Consider the following 27,018-nt stretch of genomic DNA (forward strand, 5'->3'; position numbering starts at 1 on the left):
TATTCCAAGCCATTTACAAACACTTGTAGTTCTCTGAATGTTGCCTCTCAAAATGATTAGTACTTCAACTAATAGCAAGTATCTGATGGCACTTACAAATACGCAGTGTTTTTGAATTCATTCAAGATGAATGAAGACAATAAAGAGTGTGCTGATATTGAGGAAACACTGCAGTTAAAGATAACTGTGCCTTCTGAATGACATTTTCTTTTTAAAAGTCTAAATGGATTTTAGAGACTAAATTTAGGCTTACCTTTTGAAAACTGTATAGCAATTTTAAAACACTTTTGCTCAAGAAAGTATAAACATTTTATACATTTCAGTAATATGGTGATTACTTTGCACAGGTGCATACCGCAACTCTAAAGAGATTCTGCACTTGCTTTAGTACACTCAATTCATTGAAAAAGCCTAAAGCACTGCAAAACTGGACTACGAGTTCCCACTGAGCTCTGTATATACAACCATAGTACCTCAGTTAAGAGAACTCTTTACAGCATTTGTGACCAAAGAAAGAAAAAGAAAAAAACGGTGGGGTCTCCTATTTGATTCAATGAACAGTAATCTTTTTTGAAGAGAAGTTACTCCAAAATAAGCTCAAAAGTTAAAAGCCAGAGTGGTATGAAAACACAGGATTAAGCAATCTTAGTGTAAAAAATACATCTACCTATCAAAAGGTGGAGGCAGCCTATGTGCATACAGAAAACTAACAGCACTGCCACTCAGAATGTGTTGTCATCACACAAAGCAGTATAATAAACTTGATGCGAGTTTTAACTGAGCTACCTTATATACCAGAAGCTGCCAAGATGGAACAGCCCAGAGCTCCACCCAACCTATTTTTACATGTTATCTGGGGAGTAAATTAGTTCCCCTGGAGCCCCAGGCAGCTATAACTGAACTTCAGTAGCCAAGCTAGTTCATTAAAGCTAGTAGAGATAATCAAGCACTACGCTGCTGTCCGCTGTACAAATTTAGAAGCACAATTACAGAAAAAAATGTGTTAATTTGCTCCAGATCACACATGCTGCCTATGTCCAAGTCATGCATAACCTGAGCCAAGTAAGAGCTCTAAAGCTTTTCTCATTTTCTTTTCCAATGCCAGATTTATATTAGAACATTTAACAAGGAAATTAAAGGCTACTAATTAAGTAGTACCTTTACATTACTTCCGCTTTTCAATTTTATTTAAGTGAAAACGTTTTGTAAATGTTTTCACCAGCTTTTCACAGAAAATAACAGTTTCAAGCTCAATTTATTTTGAGATAAATCTCATCTGCTGCTTTGCCTACTCCACATGTGGAAAGGGTAGTTCCCAGAGCCTAAATAACAGTCCTGTCTAAATAGCAGGCCCCATCTACACGTTTCTTTAGCTTTCTTTGTGCCAAGACATTCATGAAATTGCACATTAACCCAGATAAGCAAACAGATCTTTCTGAAAAAAATTAAGTTTCCCTTTTTTGCTAAGCTAGTCTTTTAACTAGATGAATTTCGCAATCTGTTTTGCTACACAGCTTTTCAGGCAGTAGGGCTGGCACATATGGAGCAGCGTTGAGAACAACAGACCAACAAGAGAGATCTGAAAGCATAAGAACAGGCCAAATGAAACTCAAGAGAACTGTATTTCCTATTCCTATTTTTTCTGTCCCCTAGTTGCACACATCAGACTTGTTGTAAGCTGCCTATTAATCAAATTTAGAATTACAAGAGAAGTCTTTATAAATTAAAAACTGATGAAACATTTGAAACCCAACACTGAAATATTAAGTTAAATGACAGTCATTCATGTAATAAAACAGAACTGTGTACTATTTCAGCTCCGTTAAAAGGCATGCGAGAAATACATTTTCACTTTATTACCAATTTACTGTCCCCCTAAGCTATGTGCTTAGTGTCTGTCTTATGTCAGTCATATTTTTAAGCACCAAATGAAGATATCCCCACCAAACAGGACTTACATACCCCAAATCTTTTTTTATACCAGTATTACCAGACTTTTCAATTTATACAGTTCCAGAAAGACGGTCTGTCTTCCTAAATTCCAGTATTGTGCCTCAATTACTGTTAGTAGCTGAGCATCTCTTTTGATGCTCAACATTTTTTTGAGCATGCATTTACATAGCACGCCATTTTTAAACACCTCTTTGCTTCTTCTAAGAGTATGATTTCTGAATCTGTTGAATATTTCTGAAAGTCTTTAAGTTATTCATATTGGAAATAATGAATCACAAAAGAGAAGGATCACACCAACTTATTCTACAATCCCTTCCTAAAAAATGCCCTAGATATTGCCTGCTAACTATAAGACTGTAAAGAAGGGTGAGGTTAGGTACTCTTGGTGCAATTAAGTGATTTAAACATGCAAATGATATTCAGTATTTGTGCAATAAAGGATCCTCGGAAAATATCATATTTCCAATGCTTTAAATAGGAAAATTAGTATTTGCCTTAAAAGCAAAGCCTGTACAAGCACTCTGCACTTCATATATTGAGAGATGCTAATGACTTAAACACGCTTTTACCACTTCTCCAGCCTGTTTACAAGACGCCTACCGAATCCTGAGACGGTTTCCATTTGGCTGTCACACCAACAAGGGTCACTCATTAACAACTTCCAGCCAAGGCAGGCTGAGAAAGAACGGAACGCTGCTGAACTGCCATCCCAGCCCTGGTCGGCTGTCAGCTAGAAGGCCCGGGCGCACCAGCAACTGCTTTATAGACACCCCCGCGCTGCGGGGCCCGGGGCGCTGCCTGCCGTTCCGCAGCCCCCCCGGCGGGGCTGCCCCCCCCGCCGCAGGGCGCGGCCGAGGAGCCGCCCTCAGGCCGAGGCCGGGGCCGCCAAACGCGCCCCAGGGCGGAGCCGCCGCGGCAGCAGCGTCCCAGGCAGCGCCCCGGCGCTCCGCGCCCGCGGCCGTGACCGCGGCGGCACCTGTCACCGCCGCGAGCCCGGCCAGCACGGGGCGCCCCGCGGCACCCACCCCCTCCCCCGCTCCCGGGGGCGCCGCGGCGGGGCCCGGCAAGTGCCGCAGCCGCGCGGGCGGCGGGCAGGTACGTGGGCCCGCGGCGCGAGCCCGCCCGCCCCCCCCCTCCCGCAAACCTCCACAAAGGCGTCGGTCAGGTCACTGGCGCGGTCCATCACCGGCAAATGGCGCCCTGCCACGATTTTGACCTTCAGCTTCCCCGGCATCTTCCTCCGCCTCCCCCCGGCTGCAGGGAGAAAACAACAGCGCGTGTCCCATGGACCGGCACGGCACGGCACGGCACAGATCGCGGGGGGGGGGCTGGCGGCGGGGGGCAGCGGACGCGCATGCGCCACGGCGAGCAACGGTCTGCGGCTGCCCGCCCATGCCCGGCGCCGCTGCCCGAACCCGGCGCCGTGACGCAACGCGGGGGGGACGGAACGGCAGCCGGGCGCATGCGCTGCTTGCTGGGTCGTTACCGTAAGAGGCCGACAGAGCGGGTGTGAGGAGTGGGCGGCTCTGTGTTCTCTCCCGGCGGTGGCCAGGCCCGGGGACGCCTCAGCGCGCCACTCGCCCAGGCGGTATCGCCGCGCTCTTACGCCAAGATGGCGCCGCGGGCACGGGGACGCCGGCTCCTCCATGGGTTCCGTGCTAGCGCCGTGGTTGCGAGTCCGAGGGAAGTCAGGGCGCTTAAGCGCCGAGTCATCGATGCCCGGGACAGCCGTGGCTACCGCGGGCGGCCCAGGCTGGCCGTGGGACGGGACGGGCTGGGCTGAGGCCGCCTGCAGCCTCTCGCGGCCGGGCCGGGGCTGCGTCGCGGCTGTCGCCGCGTTCAGCCTTGTGCCTGCGGTTCCGTGGGGCCCGGGGCCGCTTGTCGGGCTGGGCCTCTCAGCGTCCCCGGCCGCCGCGGAGGCCCCGCCGCGGGTGCGGCCTGCTCCGGGCGCCCTGTCCGCGGCTCCCGGTGACTCCGGCCCGCTTCGCGTCCGGCTGCCCCCGGGAAGGACTCGGTGCGCTCTCGGGTTTGAGGGCTCGTGGAAGTGGGGGGGGGGGGGGGGTCGTGGGACATAACGTCCCTCCTCAGGCATTTAGCGGGAGAGTCCTTTAAACTGTTTCAAGCAAACACCGTGGGTTTGGGTGGGGTTTTTTTCTTAATCAAAGATAAATATTTGCAGTATTTGAGGGATTATGAATAGATTAAATGGAATTTAGTTATCAGAAATAGGATTTGATACAGTTCTCGTAGCCAGGTTTTGACTTTTTGATGCCTGAAAAGCCCTTTGTTCGGCAGTAGTGCTGCGGAGGCTTGGGGCGAGCCGGGGAGTGGGCCGGCCTGCAGGGCAGGGCGGCTGCGGGGCGAGGGTGGGCGTAGGAAACCAGGTTGTGTGAGACCCTGTGGGTCCTCTGTTGTACCACCGGTGTGGCTGTGAACCGGAATATAAAAGAACCCTTTTGTTTTGATTAAGCGGTCCCCAGGTGTTGAGCCAAATAGTAGATCTGGGTGGATTATTTTTCCTTCTTTCTAATCTTACAAAAAGACTAAATAATGTTACGGGCTGGAATGTGATACTGCAAACACAAGCCATATGAATGAAAAACAGTAGTGTGTGGCATAGCAAATCAACGTATTGAAGACCTTGCCTGTCTGTCCTCCAGCTAGCTGCATTTAGTCTCGCTACTACAGCACTTCCTCTAGCTTGTTTTGCAGTTTGGAGCAAGAAAAATGTTGCTGGTGTTCATCACATCAGAGTAAATTACAAACAGGCTAGATGCATGTTTCTTCCTCACGCATTCCTGGGTGGAGTACTGGAATGAGACTGCTCCCAAGGCAGGATAGCAGTAAAGAGCAAAGACCCGGAAGGGGCATCAAAACCAGAAAACACCCAACTAATGTTAGGGGTTTATTTGAGACCAGAAATGTGCTTTTTGAATGGAATATCCTGATCTCACCTGCTTAAATGTTATTTTGGCTCACTTAATCTAGTAGTTACAGAGGATGCAAACTGATTATTTCATTTGGATAAAACTGAACTGAAAAGCATAAGCTAGCAATACCCCAAATACATTCTAGCTATTTAAGCACATCTGGGCTGTGACAGCAAGTTAAAGCTAGTGTGAAATTAAACCCCCTGAATAGCATATGAAATATGCTAGGTTCTCAACCATGTCACCCTAAAGATGGGCCATTAATCCACTGTGTTACTTGTTAACATAGTCATTTCTGTGTCTTAACTTCCCTGTTAGAGTGGAAAACTACCAGCAGAAGACAAGACTAAAAAAAAATACGTTCTCTGTTGCCTGTGTTAGATACAGCATTGGTTGGACTTCATTAATTGGTCACGTAGTGCTTTATAGCCCAAGATTTAGGGAGTATAAAGTAAGTTCTTGACTGCAAACAAGTAAAAACAATGTAAAAGTAAATTTTGTCGTATGTTTTCTTCTGGCAACCTGTTTCTTTGCTGCTTTTGCTAGCTAAATTACAATATAACAATTATTAGGAAACTGTGTGATTACTGTGATTTTACAGCATGCCTTGTGATACAGAGAAATTTTTTTTCAGCTTGTCAGGACATGAATTCTTGGGGAAAAATTTATAATTTTGAAGAGGACATTCTAGACCATTGAACACAAGATTGGAACTGCCTTTTATGTTACAAGCAAAAAGATACAAATGTAGTTTAGTTCCATCTCTTTAGAGATGGGTAGGTGGCTCCACAAAACATCTTTGTGGTGTTAAGTTCTTCCTAAACCCTTCTTTAGTTACTGAACACACCACACAAAACTCTGGAGCCCTTTCTTATTCATCGACGATTGGACAATTTGCCTGACTAATGGCCGGTTGATGCAGTGAATACCTGGCTAAATGTACTGCTTTGTTACATGCAATAGCTACAATCTGGGGCAATCCTGAAACAATGCAAGCATTATTCTACCAGATGCTTGCTGAAAGGGAAACATTTAAAAGAATATCTAATATAGTAAGCTCTTCCAAGTAGGTTCTTGTAAACTTGCAGCACTCCTGATTCTTAAAGACCTCTCTAATCTTCCCAGATAATCCACCTCGGTACTTACTACTCTCAAAGTTTTAAAAAAGATTTTTCTAAAGTTAAAAACTTGGGGGGGTGGGGGTGGTGTGTGATGAAATACAAATCTTGCCTTATCCGCTGAACTTGGAGAACAGATGATCCCTTTAGAAATATTAGAAGACTCCTACTGGATTGGACTGGTAACTGGTACATATTCTTTTAGGTAATCTTTTTTGTTGTTTAATTTTTAGCATCTGGGCCAATAGGATCAACAGGTTAACGACCTTTTTTTAGGAAAATTTATCTTCTTTTTATTTTGAATTTACAAACTGATTTCACTTGTGAAGTCCTATCTCTTACATTATGAGAAAGAAGGAAGAATTGTTCCTTCTTTCTGATGGATTTTTTAAAATGGACTTGCCATCTAGCTTTTTAAAAATTGATTTATCTTAAAGGTTTGTGTCTCAAACAGGAAATAAAATTCCAGGGAAGGTTTGCCAGTGTTGCTTAGTGAACATCATCTTCTCTCTGGGATTGTGAAATACAGGGATTAATGAAATACACATTTCTTTCTCAAAAAAAAAATCTGTTTAAGGATCTAGCTTTTCATTGGAATATGTTAGTAGTCAAAGAACTAGAAATTAGAACACCTGTTTTGGAGAACCAGTTTAAATCTGTTTCTTAGATAACTGGAAGGATCAATTACATATTATTTAATGCATTAAGGAACCTGCTTCCTGTCCTAGGGCTGAGGACTTTCTTTACTGGCATAATGAGACCTGTCTTTCCATGAATTAGCATGTTACTTAACACACTTCATGTCAGTAGTATTCCATTTCTCTGGGGCCAGCAGGGATTTAGGGAAAGTGACAGGTAGAAGGGACTCAGCTGAAAGTTTAGTCAGAGCCCTAGAATATACAAACTGTTTGAGGCATCTAAAACAGCATTGGATTTCCCTCTCTTTTAGGCAAACAATATTCAACGTAATAGATAATACTTGAAACTAAAGCTATAGTATGTACTTTCTCAGTAATGTGCATGCCAGAAGTCCACAGAAAATGTTGAGGTGTATTTTCTGATATCTGTCTGCACTTCATAATCCATTTTGTATTTTGCTGAGACTTTAGTGCTTAAAAATGATGTTTTAGCAGGTCTTGACAATAGAAGTCGTGTTTCAGCAAGATAACAAGTATGATATACTTAAAGAACAGCATTATCTCATTTGAGCAGTTACTGTCATGTATTAAGTGGCTTTGTAACCCAACTATACAGACCAAGAATATTTCTCATTATAGTATCAAAGTCATCTTGTGTGGAACAGTGAGTGACAGAAATAGGAGAGGTTTAGGTGGGGAAGCTGGTAGATTTTAACATCTAAATGTGAAGTTTCATGTATCCCTTCTTTCCTGGTTGTGGTAGGATTTTGTTTTGTGTTTTGTTTCCTGCCTAACTGCTAGCTCAGTGTATGCTTGGATTTCCAGCGAAGAGATATTTCCTTTGTAATAGACATGGGTGTAGAACCCTCGGATTAGCAACTGATACTCCAGAGAAAGTGTTTTCCCCAGAACTTCAACCTGCTGACCCATCACTTTAGGGTAGATTTACTAGCCACCTTCAAGATACAGATTGGAAGGTCTAGGTTTTCCTCAGGTTACAGCACGACATGAGATGTGGTGGGCTGTGTCTTAACTACAGGGAAAAGTGCTTTATTGATTATATTGCATTGAGCTGATTTGAACAAAAATGAATAAAACAGTTCGGGATTTTTTTTAGTTTGTTGAAACACACTGAAGAGACTTTATATCTGTTTTTGCTTATTAGCACTCACAGAAGATACTGGCTCCATTTCTGCTGCATTTATTGTGATGAGTAGTCTTTGAAACAGGAGTCTTTGTCAACTATTACCAACAAAGAAAGCTCTGCAGTGTCAGTTTTTGGTTTCTGGAACAGTCCCAGTATTTCTTTGTAAAACTACATGTTTCAAAGTGATCTGACTGAAATCTACAGGACATCAATCCAAAAATATTTTCAATAGTGCACAGAGGGCTCCTATATCCGGAGTAAGTTATAGATACATGGATAGATATGTCCTTAGTAAAGGACCCCTGCATCCCAGGGGAAAAAAGGGAAAAAAAAAACCCTAACCCTTACTTCCGCTCTGAATGTGTGCTATGCTGTGTGCCCAATACAATTTAGATGGGCAAAATCCTGATCACTACTATTTATGTATGTATTTGATGTGGCATTGCAACCCCTAACTCTTCTCATTAGATTAAAAGATACGGAGTCAAATCCTGTCTCAATAAAATCAGTAAGGTGAAACACTCACTGAAATGAAGAGATGGGTTTTATTATGAACTCCTGGGGTGAGCAAGGCTTCATTACTGATGTTTCTGATTTATGCTGGAGGAGCTCACTGTAGTTAGCCTGTTTAAACAGGAGATTGTGAGCAGTATTAGTGTCTATTATTATCTATATGAGCAAATTCCTGTTGCCATAAGGGTCTGTAATATGGCAAGCATGATAAGGATAGAAGTGTGAGCAAGACAGATTAAAACTCAAAATGTGACTAATGAAAATGTGAGTTATCATTGAGCAAGTTATCAAAGCATTTTTTTAATTGCCTGTAATTGTTACTCATTGGGAGAACTTAGAATCTGTAGTTCCATCACTGAGACTGCATTTTTTTTGCTGACTTAATGAGTGAGAACAAAAAAGAATATGCCCAACAAGAAGCAGGAGGGTGACCATGAGCAGGCTGCAGTCCTCCATGATTGCCACCAGGCAGCTCCCTCTGACCCTCTGGTTATACACACAAAGCTGATGGAGGCTGAGCCTAGAGGAAGATGCAGAAAGAGGCTGTGAAGGCAGTAAAGAAGTGGTGGCTACCTAGTACTTGAGACAAAAGGTTCTTTTTGACTCAGTTACTTGGGGAGGATCTTACAGGTTCAGTTCTACTGACTTTATCCTAGTTTGTCTAAAACCGCATCACTCAACACTTTTTCATCTTGATGCTGTAACTATTGGGTAAAAATAAGGTGATTGTAGTAAGTGATTTTTCCCTGATGGCATTAAAGTACGTGATATGAGTAATGGTGTACATGGGTGGTTTACTTTTGTCCTGAATCTATTGAAAGCCATTCCCAGGCCAATGGAAGTAAGCTGAGCTGACACTGGTGATAAGATGATCATATACTCTATTCTTTTATATTACATAGGAACAGAATACAGAACTAATTTGGAGACAGTATCTTGGAAATAATTTTTGAAGTAGGCTTGTCTGGTAATTCAAATACTGTGCTGGTGGTACACCGGATAGTCAGATCAGATAAATGTTCTAATATCCTTTAATATGTATGGGAAAAAAAGCTTCTGCAATTAAAACTCTTTAATTCTAATGATACTCTAAAATATTATTCCCATGCAGATCTAGTGAATTGAATAATACCTGGTTGTCCTTTGAGGAAAAACAGAAGTGAAGAATTATTCTCGACTTGCATTAAGAGGGTAACAATAAATCCTAGTATTTCTTAGTCCTACAGTTGTTTTTCTGAATTGTTTATGTACACCTGTTTCCTGGATATCAAATGAAAATACTTCCTTTTGGAAATGAGATCCCAACACTTAATATTCTTTTGTATGTGACATCTTTTCAACAATGTACTCAAGTCAATCTTCAGTTGACTTCAGCAGTTTAGGATTTGGTCCACATCAAGTGGTTTGTAAGAATGGAGAGCCATCAAAATATTCCATTTCATGCTATTACTGCTATATGAAGGTCTCAATTTCCATATAGACATAAATTGGATAAAATAAATATTCACTGACATGGGAATGTATGCAGTTACATACTAGGGGACTCAAATGGATTTGATGTCATCTTCACAGCTGGTAATTGGATATCATCTATCTTACAGTTCTGTGAGGGAAATAACATTGCGTATGACTCTGCATTTTATGCGCAATCAGTGGCAGTGGCATAATTGGGATATCAGTTCACAGAGATTGCAGCAGAATGCTGCATGCCCATGGTCTAGCAAAGATACTTAGTTACAAGCAGTACGATAATAGTAGCTATTCAGAGTTCATGTTTACAAGCCCTAGTTAATTAGTCAACACTTAGTTAATAATGTAATTAAATGTAATTGTCAGCAGCAGTATTTACATAATTAGAAGATTAGTCCTTCAGTGACAACTTTCAACAACTTTGCTGCCGCTCTTGCGACAAAGAAATGAAATACTTAACTGTGATTGTAATTGTGCTAGATTTCCACAGTTATTAAAATAGTTATATTTGCTTGTTACTGTATTTTGCTTAACATTGTTGGTATTTTCTCTTCCTTTTTCCTGTATAAATGTAACAAATCATTTATTTAGGTCCCATTCCCAGAAATTGAAATGATAATGAATGGGTGTATTAATATATTGAAATTGCTGTCAGGATCAAAAATTATGATCCTGGAATCTTGAAGTAGGTTAATGCTTATTAAAGATATGGTTCTTGTAGTTTGTTTCATCAACAGCTATTGCACAGGCAGCAATTGACCTTACTGCTAAGCAAGTCAGTCTGTGTCTCGAGGGAGATACTTTTAAGTATAGTAACTCTGCATAAACTATCTATAGAGTAGTCTTCAAGATCCTTCACAAGATATGCAAGTTATTTCCTGGTGCATTAAAGAGATTACATTGGATTACAATCAAAACAATAAATCTTTGTATTCTAGAACATGGAGTGAATGCAGTTCTTAATAACCATGTGATGCTTTTGCTTCTTGTGTTCCATTTGGAAGAGATGTGATGTGGGTTATTAAATATTAACATTTTAATATATAAAAAATAAAAACACATTAATGAAGTAAACCAATTAGTTCTGTTTTTCAGCAGCATGTAATGCCTTACATTCAGCTTCTTACAAAAGGCTTGTATCTACACAGTGATACTCATTTGCTGTCAAAACATCCGATACAGAGGGGTTCACATTGTTTATTTTAATGGTTTAATTGTCATGCCAAGCTAAAGGAGACAGAAGAGGTTCATGATCTGAGTTCTGTCTCCTCCCTCAGTGCACAGGAAGCAGAAAAACTAGGCTCTTAGCTCAGGCTGGTAAAGTTAGAAGCTTAAACTAAACCTAAAGTGATATAATTCACTTTCACCATTCAGCTTGTGAAAAGGATGTGCTACTGCTGCAGGACATGTCAGTCAAGCTCAGCTTAGCAAAGTGCTCATGGCAGATCATGTGAATAAAGTCAGGGAACTGTGATTGCTATCAGACAAAGAACTTCACAAACTAGATTAGAAAAACTCTCCTTCCAGTGCGCTGTGATGGGGGAAAAAGGTGAACAAACAGAAGAAACTGTCCTGTTCTTATCTAGAGCCCTCAGGGAAACGGGTGGGCAGAGAGCGCCAGCCCAAGTTCATTCTGTGTTTTCTACTGAGAATGTCCATGGTGTGGTGTGGCAAGAGAGTTCTGCTACAGGATTTGAGGTGCTGCACTAGGGAGTTTGGTGATAAAATTTTATGCTGTGTGAGAAGCCACACAGAAGTGTAAAGTATAAAAGAGACGTCTTACACTTGTGGCTGATGGGGTCTGAACAATCAAGATGACAACTTCTAACAAAGCAAATCTTTTTCTAATATCACGATTCCAGAATGCATTCCTGAATCCCATCTGAGGTAAGAAGGAAATAGCGATTCAGAGAAAGCATAAAAGTTCAAGACCTGCAGGATAACTGAAGCCCCACAAAGCACATTAAAAAAAAAAAAAAAAAAAATCCAAATTTCTGTATAGCCATGGATTAATATCACTGAATTATATATGGTGGGAAGGAGAGAAGATGAATAGTCTCAATACTGACCCATGCTTTATTATCCAACTGGAATTAATCCAGTTCGCTCTCTTGATTACCAGCCATTGAAACAAACTCCTTATATTCAGTACTTGCCACCTTACTTCTTCAGTAAAAACTCTTACTTGTAGAGTAAAACTTGGCTAACTAAAGTAGAATCCTGTCATCTTGTGCTTATTGAATACTATCTTAATTCATTCCTGACAGAGTTGTGTTCAATGCCGCATTTGACCCTGTTAATGGCAATTTATAGGGCTTTTGAAATACGAGGACAGTGTCTTCAAACTGCCTTCAAAGTATAAAAATTCTCATTCATCAGGCTTGTTCTGCTTTGCTTTGCTTTTATGTACAGGAGAATTACGATCGTCACCTTGGACTGTCTTGATAGCAGCTGAGGGAGGTACTGCTTTGATTTTATTAGCAAAGATTATTATGAACAGCACAACTTGAGAAATATATGCTAAATACATTGCTAAATTATACGTTATAATTCTGTAAAATGACTGAGCATCTTCCAGCGCGTGAAAGTTAAATACAGATCTTAATTAGGCAAGCCAGGAGCTAAAGGTGGTATCAGGCAGGGGCAATGCCATCACCCCCCAGGACACTGTCCTACAGCACCCAAACAAGAACTGAGCTGGTCCAGTGATGGTAATGGAGTTAGCCTGGTAGTTAGCAATCAGGTCTATAGTAACAAGGCAGGTTCAAAGTCAAGACGTGGTAGCCAGGCAAGGCTGTGACCTGCAAGGCTGGACGCAGCCAACCCACCAGAGCTCTTGGGCAAGGACTAAGGAAGGAGCAAGGGACCTGAGCCTATGTCCAGCTCCTTGCTCAGGACAGGGGGCAGAAGCTGCAGAGGCCACTGGTGAGAATTTTCTCACCACTCACTTGTTTTCTTTATTTATAGAAGCTATATAGTTGTGGCATATTACTACTTGTCTTGGATGCTGACAGCTAAAAGACTGAGGAGAGGGGTTGAAGAGATTGCAAAGGAGAATTGATGAAGGAAGCCAGATACAGGCTGGTAAGACCGATCGGACCTGGTCTAACTGTGTTTGTGTATTCAGTGCCCTGACAAGGGTATGCTGTAAAAGTTGGAAGTTAAAACGAGTAGGCTACTAGTTACCACCAAAACATCTAGTGGCTGGAAGAATTCTGCTAAAATTTAAAATAAATTAATGTTTAACACAAAATAAGGAGACATACTACTGTATTTTTATAGAGTAACAAAAAATTCCCCTCTACAGTAGCTGAGAAGAGTTTTCATGTGCACAAGTATGGGATTGCTGATCCATAAAAGCTGTATCCTACAACTTAGGCTCTTGGAGTAAGATAGATCCCTGCTATCTTGCTATTACTAAATGTAAGGACTAAGAACATAGCTGCCTTGGCTAATTTTAACAGTCTGAAAGAAGCAAGGAGAAATAAGAATATGCCAGTACAACCATCCTCGTTTTTAGACATGTTCACTAAATTTGTGTTGTAATTTTACGCTCCCAGTCCTGAGATGTCTCACAAATTACTTTCAACAGTATGAAAACCTACTGGTTTTCCTGATTTTATTGTTGTGACTCCTGAACCCTCCACCAAAGAAAGGCAAGAAAGACTGACATAATCAGTTTGCAAAGACAAGCCTCGGTGTAATTTTTGCAAAGGTCAAGAATTTGTTCCAAAGCATAGCTGTGATCTGCATGAAGACAAGGCCTTGAATTTTTGAAGGGCTAATTCACACACACCTGAATCCAAAGAGTTAACTGCTGTCATCTGTAGTATCATATTTGTGGCCTTCCTTTCCAGTGATTTTCCATTTATGCCAGAGATTATCTCAATGCCCTATGTAAGTTTCAGTGCTTGAAGTCAACAGATGAATCACTTCATCAGCTTTCGCTTCATTTTGGAGGATTGCTTTGAAGACAGACCTAATATTATTTTAACCTTGTTATTGTTTGCATGTGTGGGGAAACAGCTTGATAGCATTGATCTTCAAGTTTAAAAAAGCACGAACTGTCTCGGATAACATTTGAACCACTTCTCTTGTGATATCTGCTGTGTAATATCTTGCATTATAAAAACATGTATATAACACTTGGTTTGGTTTTTAGATGTCACTGAGATAAGACAACACGTGAACTATAATAGATGAGTTATAGCGCAGATCACCTGTTTGAATTAATCTATAGCCACTGTTACGGGGTTGGTAGTCGGTGTGGTCAGACTACTCATAGTCTAAAAGCAGAAGTCAGTGGCTGAGGGGGAAACTGCTGCAAGTTCCTGCTTATCCTCCACAGGCAGCAATTCTAATGCATGTATTAATTGAGTGTTGGAGATGCACACATCTGATCTGTTTGACTGTCGTGTACTCTGATACTCCTCTGAGCTAGGAATTCTTAGCTTGGTGCCTTAGACAGGCTGGAGCATGGGGGAGAACAAAAAGGCTGAAGCAAAGCCTCTTTGGGAGTGACGCTACCAAGCTAGGGGAACTAGCAGAAAAATGACACACCCTTTGATTTCAGATATTTGCCTTTGTAATGCCATGTCCTTTGTAATTCACATCTTGCAAGATTTTTTGCTTATCTGTGATTGTTAGCTACGCATACAAAGTTGTGTCCTGTCCGTGGATGCTTTTTGTTGTATGTGCGCAGCAAAGAAGTAACAGCTTGGTCTTTCAGATGCAGCCTTTGCAGCTATGTTATTTTCTTGTTTCAAACTGAGGCTTTGTTATCAGAGCACACTGTTACGGAAGTTATGTTTAAAATCTATCAGCAGTATTAAATGGTTCCCAGAGGAAAGGGAACTTTCAGCTCATAAACCAGATATGTGTCACTTTCATTTTCTGTTCTTGGTGGCTGTATACATTTTTTTCACATGGTAACTGAAAAGTAATTTGGTATGCGGTAAAACACTGTCCTCACTCAAAGCTTTGTTAACTAGTGGTACCAAAATTGTGATGATCAAAATCAGGTAGTTGAAATTGATGCAGCTGAAGAGTATTCTGGAAAAAGAATAATTCTGGTTTAGACACATCAGATAACCATGTGGTCAGATACAGAGAAGTATCAAAACTGTTAACTACGGGTGGGTTGGATATAGGGTGGGTTATGCTTCTATGTATAGCCCTTCTCATTCTAAATGGCCACAATTGTGAACAGTAGGATGCTGAATTTAAAGTACAGATAGCTAGCTCTTGTTGTCCACTTCCCTCTCTGATGAGAATAAACACCTGGGAATGTCTGGTATTTCTTAGAGATAATATACTACCCAACATTAAGAAGCCCGTTATTCTTGATTCAGTTTCAAAGAGAACAGAGTTATCAAGTTTCTTGTGATTTAACTATGCTTGTTGTTTGCTTTTTTTTTAAGACATTTCTTGTCGCTGCTGCTCATAATTGAAGACTGTTTCAGAACCTTTCTGCATGATTAGAAATTTTCCAACTAGAACTCCTGTATCAGTTTGTGCCTGTCTTGTGGACACCGGTATTGTTTATTAGTCTAAATGGATCTTTTCCCTTTAGGATTCATCTGTCCAGAAATTTTTGTGATGGGTGGTTCTGTCCACGCACAGCTTTTCTTCTACTAGATGGAACTTGCCAAGCTCCAGACTTTTCTTATAAGAGAATGGGGGTCTCCATTTGCCTAACTATGTTATTATCCTTTATCCATACCTGTTCCAGTTTTTAATACACAGGACCAGAATTGTACATGGTATTTCAAATGAGGCCTCAACAGTGCTTTGTACTAGAATCCCCCTGCTTCTGTATCTCACATTCCTCTGTATTTGTAGGTAGTCCCAGCTGGGACTATCTTGTCGGATATATCCTAGGATTCCTTTTGCCTCTTCGACTAGTGTATAGTATTTGTACGACAGGCAAGCTTATAAAGACAAAATAATGCCCTATTAGGGCACAATTATAAAAGTAGAGGTATAGAAAATGAAAGTTGATCTCTGTGTGTTCAGCACAGGCAGCACCAGTTGATAGGTAGCTAGGCTCGTGTACATTCAGAATTGTGCAGAGCCCTCTGAGCACCTGGATTTCCTCGCAGTCCGTGCAGGGCTTGGGAGCTTATTAAGGTAGCAGAAAGGCTCAGCGGCAGAACTCCCCCTTTCTCTCAGATCTCCACGCCAACATCCAGCAGCCTGTGTTCTGAATACTCAATGTAGAAGTAGGTTCTTATTCTCACAGAGCACCAAGCTAAGAAGTTAAAAATGTACTAAAGATGGCTACATTAATATTTTAACACACTTCTGAATATATGCACAATGCAATACGTTGTTCCCACTGTGAATTTCTGCTTGTGTGTTTGCAGGCCTTCTGGGTTTCCACCAAGGAGACCAAAATTAACTTGATGCCAGATGGTACCAGTGTTCCATTCTTCTATTAGCAGCAGTATCCAAGGCTTCCAAAAATAGTTAAACATATTCAAATTTTCCCTAAAAATACACAGAGTGCAATAACAAATAAAGGTTGGTAAAAAAGCCTCCCTCCTGATTTTTGCCAATTTAGTTTATAACCTACAAGAATAAGATTTAATTACCCTTATCTTAATTATCCTTAACTTGGTATGTGCAGTAACTGCAGGTATTATTATCAACCATAAAATTATTCAGCCACAAAATTTACCTAAACTGCCCAAAGCACTGTTTTCTATACATCTATCTCAGTTAAAAATGCTTTTCTTTAATTTTTTCTAAATTCACTGGACATAAGTTTTATTGGAGTGAATTCTATGTTTTGCTGATAAGGGACACAAAAGTAGTGATTAGTTTTTGGAAAATGTTTCCATAGTCTATGTCTATGGAAAACAGCTTATTTTATTTTTTGAAATGCCTGTACTGCTTTCAGTCACCTTGTGTCCAGACGGAAATGTCTTTTGCTCACATAAAACTGGAATTATTTTGGGGTTTTGTGAAACTGGGTCAAAGACATAAGAAGTGCATCTCCACAGTCACTTCTGTGCCTGTTTCAGCTGCTTCTTGAACTTTGAGCTTAAGCATCTTAATTATGCAGGTTTTTCTATCATTTCTTTCCCTCTCCCCCTCTAAAATTAAGATCATGTTTCCTGATACTGTATTCAAAACTAACCCGAACCCTGTGCTAATTGTGTTTCATTTTCTAGCCTTCTTCTGATCTTGTTGATGTTTTCAGCAACCGCATCAAAAGTGTGCTTTGTTCTTGTATTTGTGTTCTGCTCTGTCATCCTTCCCATATGAAATTCAGATTTTGCCAGACTCTCTTGGCCAGGTAAAACGTCTTATTTGTGAGCTCTTCTTTCTAAAAGAAGCCTCTTTCTAAAATGAAAACATGTAAAAAAAAAAAAATAAATTATGAGGCTCAGAATTGAACAGCTAGCTGAGGAAAGAATGCTGAAAAAACACCATGAAGATAAAAAAGGGAAAGTTGAAATACACCAGAGAAGAGCAGAAACCCAGAATATTTCTGGAAGCAATTAAAGAGTTTGCTTTATACAAGAGTAAGCCAGGGAGATGTTATTGTAGGAAAAAATATTTTGTGCCAGAGGTTTGGTTTCTGGCATCAACTTTCATGTACACAACACACACGATTAAGGAGAACTTTTCTTTCTGGAAAAGTTTTCCTCCTTAGTGGAGGAAAATTAAATCCCTGACTGGCAGAAAGTGAACCACAAATAAGCTGTGACCTTAAAATCTTCAAAGAGGTTTTAAAGGTGACATTTTTTTTTTTTAATATATGGCTTCTGAAGGTTCAGACATCTGGGTTTATTCTTCTTTCTTCATCACAGGTCCACATGTGGCACAGACTTGTAAGGTAGGATCTGGGTGAGGCTGTGGCAGAGCTGGTTTGGGGCCACTTCTAGGGATCGCACCGAAGTTGACCTTGAGCCAGTGACTGCAACTTAGCAAAGCAAAGTAAGAAAATGATTTATTGAACTAATAGTGACCATCACAGAAGAGCTATCTCATGAGTTCCACTTGTCCACTGCTAAGGATCTATGAATGGTATCGCAGGTGTTTTTATAAATACATATAATTCTGGGCAATTAATCCATGCAACTGTAGGATCGGTCAATCTACCTTTCAAATATTCTTTCAGGATTTCTGCCTTTGTATACTTGTGGGTTTTACTGCTTAAAGCTTCCTGTTCCCAAAGACAGTGGGGAAACAAATACTTGTAAAGGTAAGCAGGGAGATCAGTGAAGAAGGTTTTGGAAATATTTGTCATTTACTCATCGTAAAAAGAACCGTGGACAGCTTTATCATGGCTTTTAGTGATTACTTAATTAATTACGTGATCAATAACTGCATAGTAATGGCTTCCCACTGTTTCTTTCCAACTGTTTCTGGCTGTTGGTGCCAGAAAGATTATTTCTGGTAAAAAAAAAGGAGGAGGAAAGATGGTTATCAGGAAAACCTTTTATTATGTAAACCAATTCAAGAGAAAATAAATAAATAAATACCTCCAGTTCACTACTTTTTTGCATTATAATATTACTTGTTCAGAAAAGCTGCTGACTAGCTGCATTGCTTACCTGAAGCATTCTTGTAATTCTGTAGGTTAAATAAATACATTGTTGCAAAGCATGAAAAAGTGATTTTTAAAAATTATTATTACAGAATAGAGAGTTGGATTAGAAAAAGTCATTCTCCTGGGAAGTGACACCTCCAAAATAAGCTTGCAATGTACACACACACACACACAGGTGATAATTAACAGAGCTAGTTGACATGCTGTTCTTTAACTTTTAAAGACGTACATCAGTTGGAGGCAGGATATCAAATATCGGTAGAGAGCACAGCAGGAAACTTTTTCCGCTGGATGAAAGGGATAAAAAGAAGAAAAACAAGTCTCGGTTGCACTAACAGCTGACTAAGCTCCTGCTGTACTGGAAGCGCAGCCAATTGTAACAAATACCAGGGAACGCAGTATTTTCTGAACAAAAATGCCACTCACTTAGAAACTTCCAAGTCAAGATAAAAATGTAAATCTCAGAATAACATTGGGGCAGAAGATACAGGGATCACAGTAAAACAAAATGCTGTTGCAACTTACTTGCAGAAGATTTTCTGCCCTGCTCTGGGTGAACCTCAGCTTCTAGGGGCTGCGGGCAGGGAGGCCCAGCTGAAATGCAAAATTCCAGTGTGTAAGAAAGAACCAGAGGCGTTACTCCTCACCTCTGGTGCTTTGGAGAGAGGTGGGTGAAGCTGGAATGAATATTCCTTCCTTTTCACGTGCTAAAAGCTTTGGAGATTCAAACAAAGCAGAAATGGTGTCACATCTTCAAGTGTAAAGACTGCAGAGTTGAGTCTGCTGCACAAACCAAAATATTTTAAGGGAAGTAGAGAAAGAAAGAGAATTTAGGAAAGCTGGTAATGATTAAGAATATGTGTTTGCTTACACTGCAGGGAGGCTTCCAGTTCTCTTTCAAGATGTTTTGATAAAACTTAAACTCTGAATTCCACTTGCACTAGAAGCTCCTAGTAAGACACGATGTTCTTGTAGCAGCAACTCCTTTTACCTTTCTCCCTGATAACCCTCCTGCTTGCTTTCTGCTTGTTGTCCAAGCTGGCAGGAGCCAGGGAGCAATTCTCCTCCCCTGCACTCCTCTGTGCTTCTGTGGTAGCTGAGCAAGAGAGACACTTTGGCAAAGTTTGGCCCTTTGCCCTTGATATGTTTGCTATTGTTTCATTATGTTATATTTATTTTTTATCGTATTATCATTTTACTTTTCCAATGGGAATACATAGCTTTGTTATCCTTAAACTTGAAATGTAATTTAATTAATGTTCTGAGCTCTCCCTTGACAAAAATACAAATTAAGCTAATTCAGTAATTTGCCATGCTTAGCAACAGTTGCAAAGAAAGAAGTCTGTAAAAGATATTTACAGCCTATGATCAAATATCAGGCTGTTCTGAGCTGTTCTCTTATGCTCACTGTACTTCTTTGTCAAGGCCCCTAAGATTCAACGCTTCAGGAGTAAATAAAATTGGTAGGATAAATATTAAAATAAAAAATACTGAAAATAATAAAATCTGTAGGATTTGCAGATGTAAGGTGTGGATGGTGACCTACAGCTTATAGGTTCAGAATGGAAATACGTGTCTGCCCCTCGGAAAGTCAGATTTGCCTCTCCCCTACCCTCTTGAGAGCAGGTCGTTTTGCTCTAGAGTGGAACCAGGGAGGTGCTGCCAGGCCCTGGGGGCCCTCATGGGCTCTAATGTCCCTACCCAACACCCCCAGGATCCCGTTTCCACCCTGCCTGCCCTGTCCCTTGGCTGGGGTGGTGAGATGAGCTCTGCCCTGTGCCCCGGGGGAGCCCCCAAAGCCCCCCGGGCACTGACGAGTGCTGCACCCCTGGAGGGGGGTGGAATCTGCCCCCTCGCTGGGTGAGGGGTGACGGCAGCCAGGGAGCAGCGCTCCGTGTTGGACTTTCATCCAAGCTCATGTGACTGTACAGACGTAGGTAGACTGTTGCACTTCATTTGGCTCTTAATGAAGTAAACGGTGGGTGGTGGTTTTCTTGGTGACGGCAATGGAAGCTGAACAGGCTGCCCAAAGGTCTGTGCCTCTGGCGTCACTGATCCGAACCGGGCTGGTACACAGCAAAAGGCAACCACCACAAGTAAACAGGAATCGGCTAAAACCAAAAAAAGTCTCGAAATATGGGGGCGGGGGAGCTATAAAGGCAAAAAAGCAGCATGTCTATTACAGAACAAAAAGAAGAGCTCTGGAAAAGGAAAATGACTGCAGAGCCATAGACTGATTTGGGGTGCTGTTGCTTGTTCCTGGGGTGCAATGCACCTCCTTCGTTAAGGAGCTAGGCACTTCCACTCTGCCGGCAGGAAAGGATGAAAGCATGAGAATGCTACATAAGAAACAAGGCAGGGGGATCAAAAGAAAGAGAAAAGGGGAAAAGTCTGAGCGGGGGATACTAAACTAGGTTATGCTAAGTCATTCTTAATCCAGAGAAACTGGGATCACGCACCTTTCAAAACCTCTCCCTTTTACCCAGCTGAGAAGTGGCAAATATAGAGACAAAACCCAAACAAGTTACTTTTTTGGCAGCAAAAGAATGAATAAAAGCTTACTTAGCTCAGCTATCCTTTCTTTCAGTGAGAAGTAATAGTGATTCTTTCCACCTGTCCAGTAATTCCCAGTTACAAGACTTAAAACTATCTTTGGGATTTTAAGTCCCAGTGAAATTTTTAAGTCGCTCCCCTTAGAGTTGTTAAGGGAGGACAGACGCAAAGTCTGGTCACGTTAACCTTAATCCCATAGGAAATGGGCTATAAACAAGGATGGAAGTAAGGCTTAGAGAAAAAGCTGCACACAGGGGCACCCAAAGAACATCCAGCTTGGAGTCTACTGGGCACACAGGCCTTGGCAGGCAAGCTCCAACACTTAATGAAAAGGATGCAGGGGTGTTGCCCCAGAGCCCTCCTGGTCATTTGTCAACTTGATGTAAAGGAATTGGATATAAATATGAGAATGGAGCACAATTTCCACGTAATTTCAGGTTTTTTCCATCCTTCTTGAACCTACCAAGAAAGTTGCAGGGAATGGTGTTTTTGTGAGGAAGACACTTAAGACAGTTCAGTAATTTCTTTTCTCATTCACACAGAATCACAATTTCCTGCTCTTTCCTTCTCCCTCTCATCTCCCCTCTTTGCCACCCTTCTTTGCCTTTCCTTCTTTATTACTGATTCAGGCTGAATGTGAATTGGCAGTCATTTACATGTGATAACTGTACTCTCAGTCTCTCCAGATAATTCTGTACACATTTTTAAATTGTTTTAATTTAGTTCAGCTAGCTCTCCCTCCACTTTTTGTGCTACAAAATTGATTAGAGATGTCACTCGAGAATACAGAACGGCATTCTGATAGTACCTTAAAAGTCAGAAGAAGTATTTTAGGCTTCTTTTACAAGCTTGCATAACATTAAATGCACATCTGATATTGCCTTTGTTCATAGAGAGTGTTTCAAATTGCTGAGGTTTATAACTTTTCTTCATAGGAAGATGTTTGATTAGTCAATAAAATGTTAGAAAAGCTTAAATTTCTAGAAGATACAAAAGCTATACAACCCCTCCTCTTATCTTGCTGCAGGTGAATTTATTTTTGCATGCAAGGCATCCTAAATTTGCCTAAGTAGACTCTTTTTGGGTACTTGCACTGTATGTGGATTTGTTGCCTTTGAGAAAAGCACCAGGATATGGTATATCATTGGATGCGTGTACACAGTTGAAGTTTAGTCAAGAATCAGTCAACTTGTAATTACTCTTAATTTTTTAAAATACAGATATGTCTATTAAAATGAATGCAGACACTGACCTTAATTATGATTTTACGCTGCTTTATTTAACATGTATTTCTGAGTAGTGTAATTGGTACAAAGGTTTTCTCTTCTTTGTACCCAGTGGCTATAATGTTTTATAAATAGTTCTAAACATATGTACAGTTTAGCCCCACCAACATGGGGAAATTGTAGAATTCCTTGCTAAGCTGCTCATTTTGATTTAGCACCTGCTTAAGCGTAAGCATGTATTTGGTCCTACTGACTTAAGCAGGCTTTATCAGGTTTTGTCTCTTCACTGCACTGTGATTAATTAACATGCATTTTTAAGTGTTTTGCTTAGCTTGCTTAGGTTTCCTGCAGGACGTGGAACTGGATAACTACTCAGGACAGTTCAGTCTACAGTTCACAGACCCAGAGCCATGGACAGCAGAGAGGAAAGACGCCTGTGCATTCATCTGAAGGAGCCTTGGAGGTAACCAAGCCAACTGGCACTGATGTCTAGACTTCCACTAGAAACTTTTGAGGTTTCCAGGTGAAACACTGAAAAGCTGAAGGAAACCACTAAGCTATTTCACATGTAATTACATCTGTTATCACATTACATTATGTACCATGCCATTCCCATGCTGGAAGAAATAGGGGTTAGATGTCAGGAACTAGGTTGTCACAAGGAATGTGTCAAATGAGTGTCACTAATTGCTAGCCTACTAGAAAACTAAGCCATGAAGCTGCAATGAGCACTGAGGCTTTTACTTTCTATCATATGTAGCTTTAAAAATATACTTGAAAAAGCTATAACCTATTATTCTGTCAAGCAACTTGCACGAGAAGGGTCTTTACCATTTCATCAACTTACCAAGCAGTATCTATTTTAGAGAAATTTGTAATCTGTCAAGATTTGTATAAAATGATATATTTCAAGCTAGTCTTCACCAAGATTAAAATGAAACCTGCTTATAGAGTACAATAAACATATGACAGAACTATCAGCTTTGTGTGTCGAGAGTTGTTGCTGGTAAATCAATATGGATGCTGGGGCACTAGGCACTTTAAAAATCAATATAATAAATAAATAAATATAAGAGTTGAATTACAGTATAACACTGTGTGTACAGAGACATGATTCATCTTGACACAAATAATACATGCTGGATAATCAACAGAGATGACTTCAAAGCACTGATGAAACCCTACGATCAAAGGACTGGACTGGAAGTAAAAAATTATTTCTGGGCCCACTGGTCTAATGGCAGGTTTATCTTTCTGATGACTAAATTTTTGTATTTGTGAGATTAGGACAATAAAAAGAATTTTGAGACTCTCTGCTATGCAAAACATTACTAAAACTAATTATGGCTAGAAGGGCTATATTTCCCATTTATAGTCACATTTATGCACTGAGTTCTTCTGAAGCGATTACTGAATTACTGGGTTTGGAAAGCAGCCAGGAGAACTGCACCTGGGAAGTTAAAACTGGTTCTGAGCCTGATGTTGCTCTTTTCTTTGTGCTTTTTAATTACTTTTTTTAAAGAGCTTATCAAGCATCCAGTGCTGACCTAAAGGCAAGGTGAAAAATGTAGGAGTAAATAAAATGGCATAAGCTGGTTTCTGATTAGCAAAAAAAGGAAAATTGAATGGCAGAACAGTGAGGATAAGCAGGTCAGACAGGCTGTATGTAGTCAGTACCCAAACCACCTGGTAGAGCGTAGCACCCTTTTTTCTTCAGTTCCATGTTATGCACATCTACGGTCAGCCTTAGAATTACTTTAATTTGGTATGGTGTACCTACAAAAATATCAGGCATTAAGAGAAAATGCATTCTTTTTATTCCTGTTATTTTTATTCCTATTATTTTTATGTCCTTACTTCATGTAACATCATGTCTTTCTAAGAACAAGCCTACAGCTGACCTGGACACAACCTGTGAAGAACCCACTAGGGTTCTTATTAATGAATTTCACGGTTTGGAGGGTACAGGTGTCAGGAGAGGGGAGGGAAAGAAAAGGGAAAATAGATCTTTTGAAAAGAAAAAGAATACTATTCTTGGAAACTTGAGAAAGAGCCCCAGTCTTCAAATGTTTTCTGGGGTTTGATTTGAACACAGCAAGTATTTGCCGTAAGTAAAAGGTAAAAGGAAACAGGGTGAGTAGCTAGCTATAACTTCTGTTGAATTGTTTTAAATCAGGAATTAAGAAAAGGAATTATGTGCACCATGAGGACAAGCAAAAAGGATGTGTCTTTATACCATGACCAGAAAGATATACAACTACCTGAAACAAGTTTGTAGCAAGGTGGGTGTTGGTCTCATTTCACAGATAACAAGTGATAGGATGAGAGGAAATGGTCTCATGTTGCATCAGGAGATGTTTAGACTGGATATTAGGAAAAAAATTTCTTCACCAAAAGGGTTATCAAACATCAGAATAGGCTGCTCCGGGAAGTGGTTGAGTCACCATCCTTGGAGGTATCTGAAAGAGGTGTAGATGTGGTGCTTAGGGACATGGTTCAGTGGTGGATTTGGCAGTGTTAACAGTTGGACGTGATCTTAAAGGTCTTTTCCAAGCTAAATGATTCTATGGTTTTATGAAGGTGCTATTGCATAAGTGGTTTTGGTTCTTTTGTCTATTTGATACGTAATTAGTAGGCAGAAGTTCAGGTCTCTTAATTCCCAAACAATCTAAGCACCATGAGTGCTTCAACTTCCCCGCTTTATGTTTAAAATACACTTACAGCCAGCTCCTGAAAATTTAGTTGGACTTGGGTAAGTTAGCAAAGCTTCTCAGAGTTAATGACTGGAAGCTTCTGGAAGGAGTATTGTGTTCAGCATTAGCAAGAATGAATCTCTGTTTAGACCAGTTCTTGTTGAAATTAACATACGGAAACTGGAGCTTTCAACCTTTGATACATGAACAAAAATGTTGCTTTGCCCTTAATCCATAAATAAGTCTGAGTTTATGATCTACCAGACTGCCTGAGCAGAAGCAGAGGGCACCATGTATCACATACTTGATCAGACAGAGTAATATACTGCTACCTTATAGGAGGGAACAATGTATAAAAGTGAGTGTGTTTAAAGATTTTTTTTTTTCAAGTAAAAAAAAAGCTTAATTTTCTAAATGTCCTTACTTTTGAAAAAGAAAAAGTGGAGTGGGCTAATGGAAGAAATGGGTAGGTCCAATCAGATGAGATGGAGAAAGAAGATTTTAAGAAGGTGGTGAGTCAGTGTATGTAAGACAGGCACAAAATCACAGGAAAGAGGGTTATAAAACTTGCAACAGGCTTTTTTTAGCCAAAAGCACATTACCACCAGAAATGTACTCAAGTTATAACATTCAGATCTGAAAATCTTATGCCATTCAAAATTTGATTCAGACCCCTATGTCGTTACCATTGTAATCCTTGATAGAAAAAGCCTATTAATACAGAATAACAAATTTACAGTAGTAACACCAACCCATAAACATTACGTTTTCATTTAAAATACAACAGAAGGAAGTTCTGTTTATTGAACTCTCACAGAGAGAAATTCCTGGCTCTAAAGATTTTAAACACTTGGTCTGAACCAAAGTTTAGACCAAAGAGAATGTTAAGATTAATGATCATGAGGAATGAGAGGAAAAAAGATTTAAGAAGGAAATCACTTGAAAAATTGTTGACAGACTATTCAAAATGTTTAATCTTGTCTGAGGGGAAAGGTATGTGGGTGAGTGAATGAAGAAGACATATTGGCATAAGGTGAAGTGTTCAACAGAAATAATAGAAGTGATGATGTACTTACATAGTGAGGTCGTGCATGACCATTCACAGTGGGAAGACAATAGCAGTTCTTGGTAAAAAGACAAGTAGATGGTTGTGGCTGACACTGGCAAGGTTACTAATGCACGAGGAATGCATATTGAATTAATGAGAATTAAATCTGTGGAGCTAGCTGTTTCCCTCACGGCATTGCTCATTTTGAGTGTAAATTAGCATCCCTTTCCCCTGACCCGAGTCTATTTAGAGTAACAACTCTTCAGGGAAGAGACTGGCCACTATTCTGTTCCCATACTCCTTGTGTCTCAGGCTAACTCAGAAACTTGCTTTGTAACAGAGGAACTGCTGGAGTCTTCAGTGTTTCCCATGTGGAAAGGGTCACAGAATGTGACGGGAGGAAGGTACTTGTGGGAATCTTAGGAGTAGCATCAAAATATTTCTAAAAAAGACAGGATCATTTGTTCCTTCTCCCCCCCCGGTTGGTAAAATGCTGCGGTGTAGTCTGAGTTCTGTTTTTCTGGCTGAAAATAACTTCAGGGCAGCAAGATATTTAGCATAAAACCAGGAAAAAAAAAAAAAAAACCAACAAAAAAACCACCAACCAAACCAAAACGTAACTGTTCTGTACTGCTCCCGAAAAGGCTGATATCTACCAAGATGTTTACATCAGGGTGGGCGCGTGGCGCGGTACCTTCCCGGTGCCGGGCGGGACCGAACTCCAGCGGGCTGGGGCTGGGGAGCGGAGCAAGGTGGTCATCAGGGGCACGGGGCAGACAAAAGCGGATTGTCACGAAGGCTGGCACCGAAATTAAAGGCAAAACCCGCCGCCGCAGATAACTCAAAGCCTGATCAGAATCAGCCGTTCGCCTGGTGATGGGCTGGGCGGCGCCGCGGCAGCTGCCGGCCGCATTCCTGCACGCCCCGCTCGCCCGGGGAGCGGGCGGCGGCTGGGACCGCTCTCCCGTACACCAGCCGCCTTCGCGCCTCGCCGTCGGCAGCCACCGGGAGCTGTCGTTAGTCACCTCACGGCTGCCCCGGGGCCGCGGCGGAGGACGGGAAGGGGCCGGGGCGGCAGCGGGCGGACAGGTGAGGGGCGCGGGGGGGCGGCGGGCAGGGCGCAGGGCGCCGCCAGGCCCCGCCCGCTCTCCCAGGCTGCTCCGCGCCGC

The 27,018-nt window shown here is 41.1% G+C and overlaps 1 protein-coding gene across 15 annotated transcripts in view; it reads right to left on the reverse strand.

Annotated features, from left to right (window-relative positions):
- Positions 1-26,892, reverse strand: part of C2CD5 (C2 calcium dependent domain containing 5) — a 91,011-nt gene extending 64,119 nt beyond the window's left edge. For all 15 annotated transcript variants that reach the window (XM_080392172.1, XM_080392158.1, XM_080392171.1 and 12 more), the window contains exon 1: positions 3,098-26,892. In XM_080392172.1, the coding sequence (XP_080248298.1) occupies positions 3,098-4,045 (948 nt within the window). In that variant the 5' untranslated portion in view covers positions 4,046-26,892. The remainder of the gene's footprint in view (positions 1-3,097) is intronic.
- Between the last annotated feature and the right edge of the window lie 126 nt (positions 26,893-27,018).

Source organism: Falco punctatus (genome assembly GCF_963210335.1).
Source record: "Falco punctatus genome assembly, chromosome: 6".
Lineage (NCBI taxonomy): Eukaryota > Metazoa > Chordata > Aves > Falconiformes > Falconidae > Falco > Falco punctatus.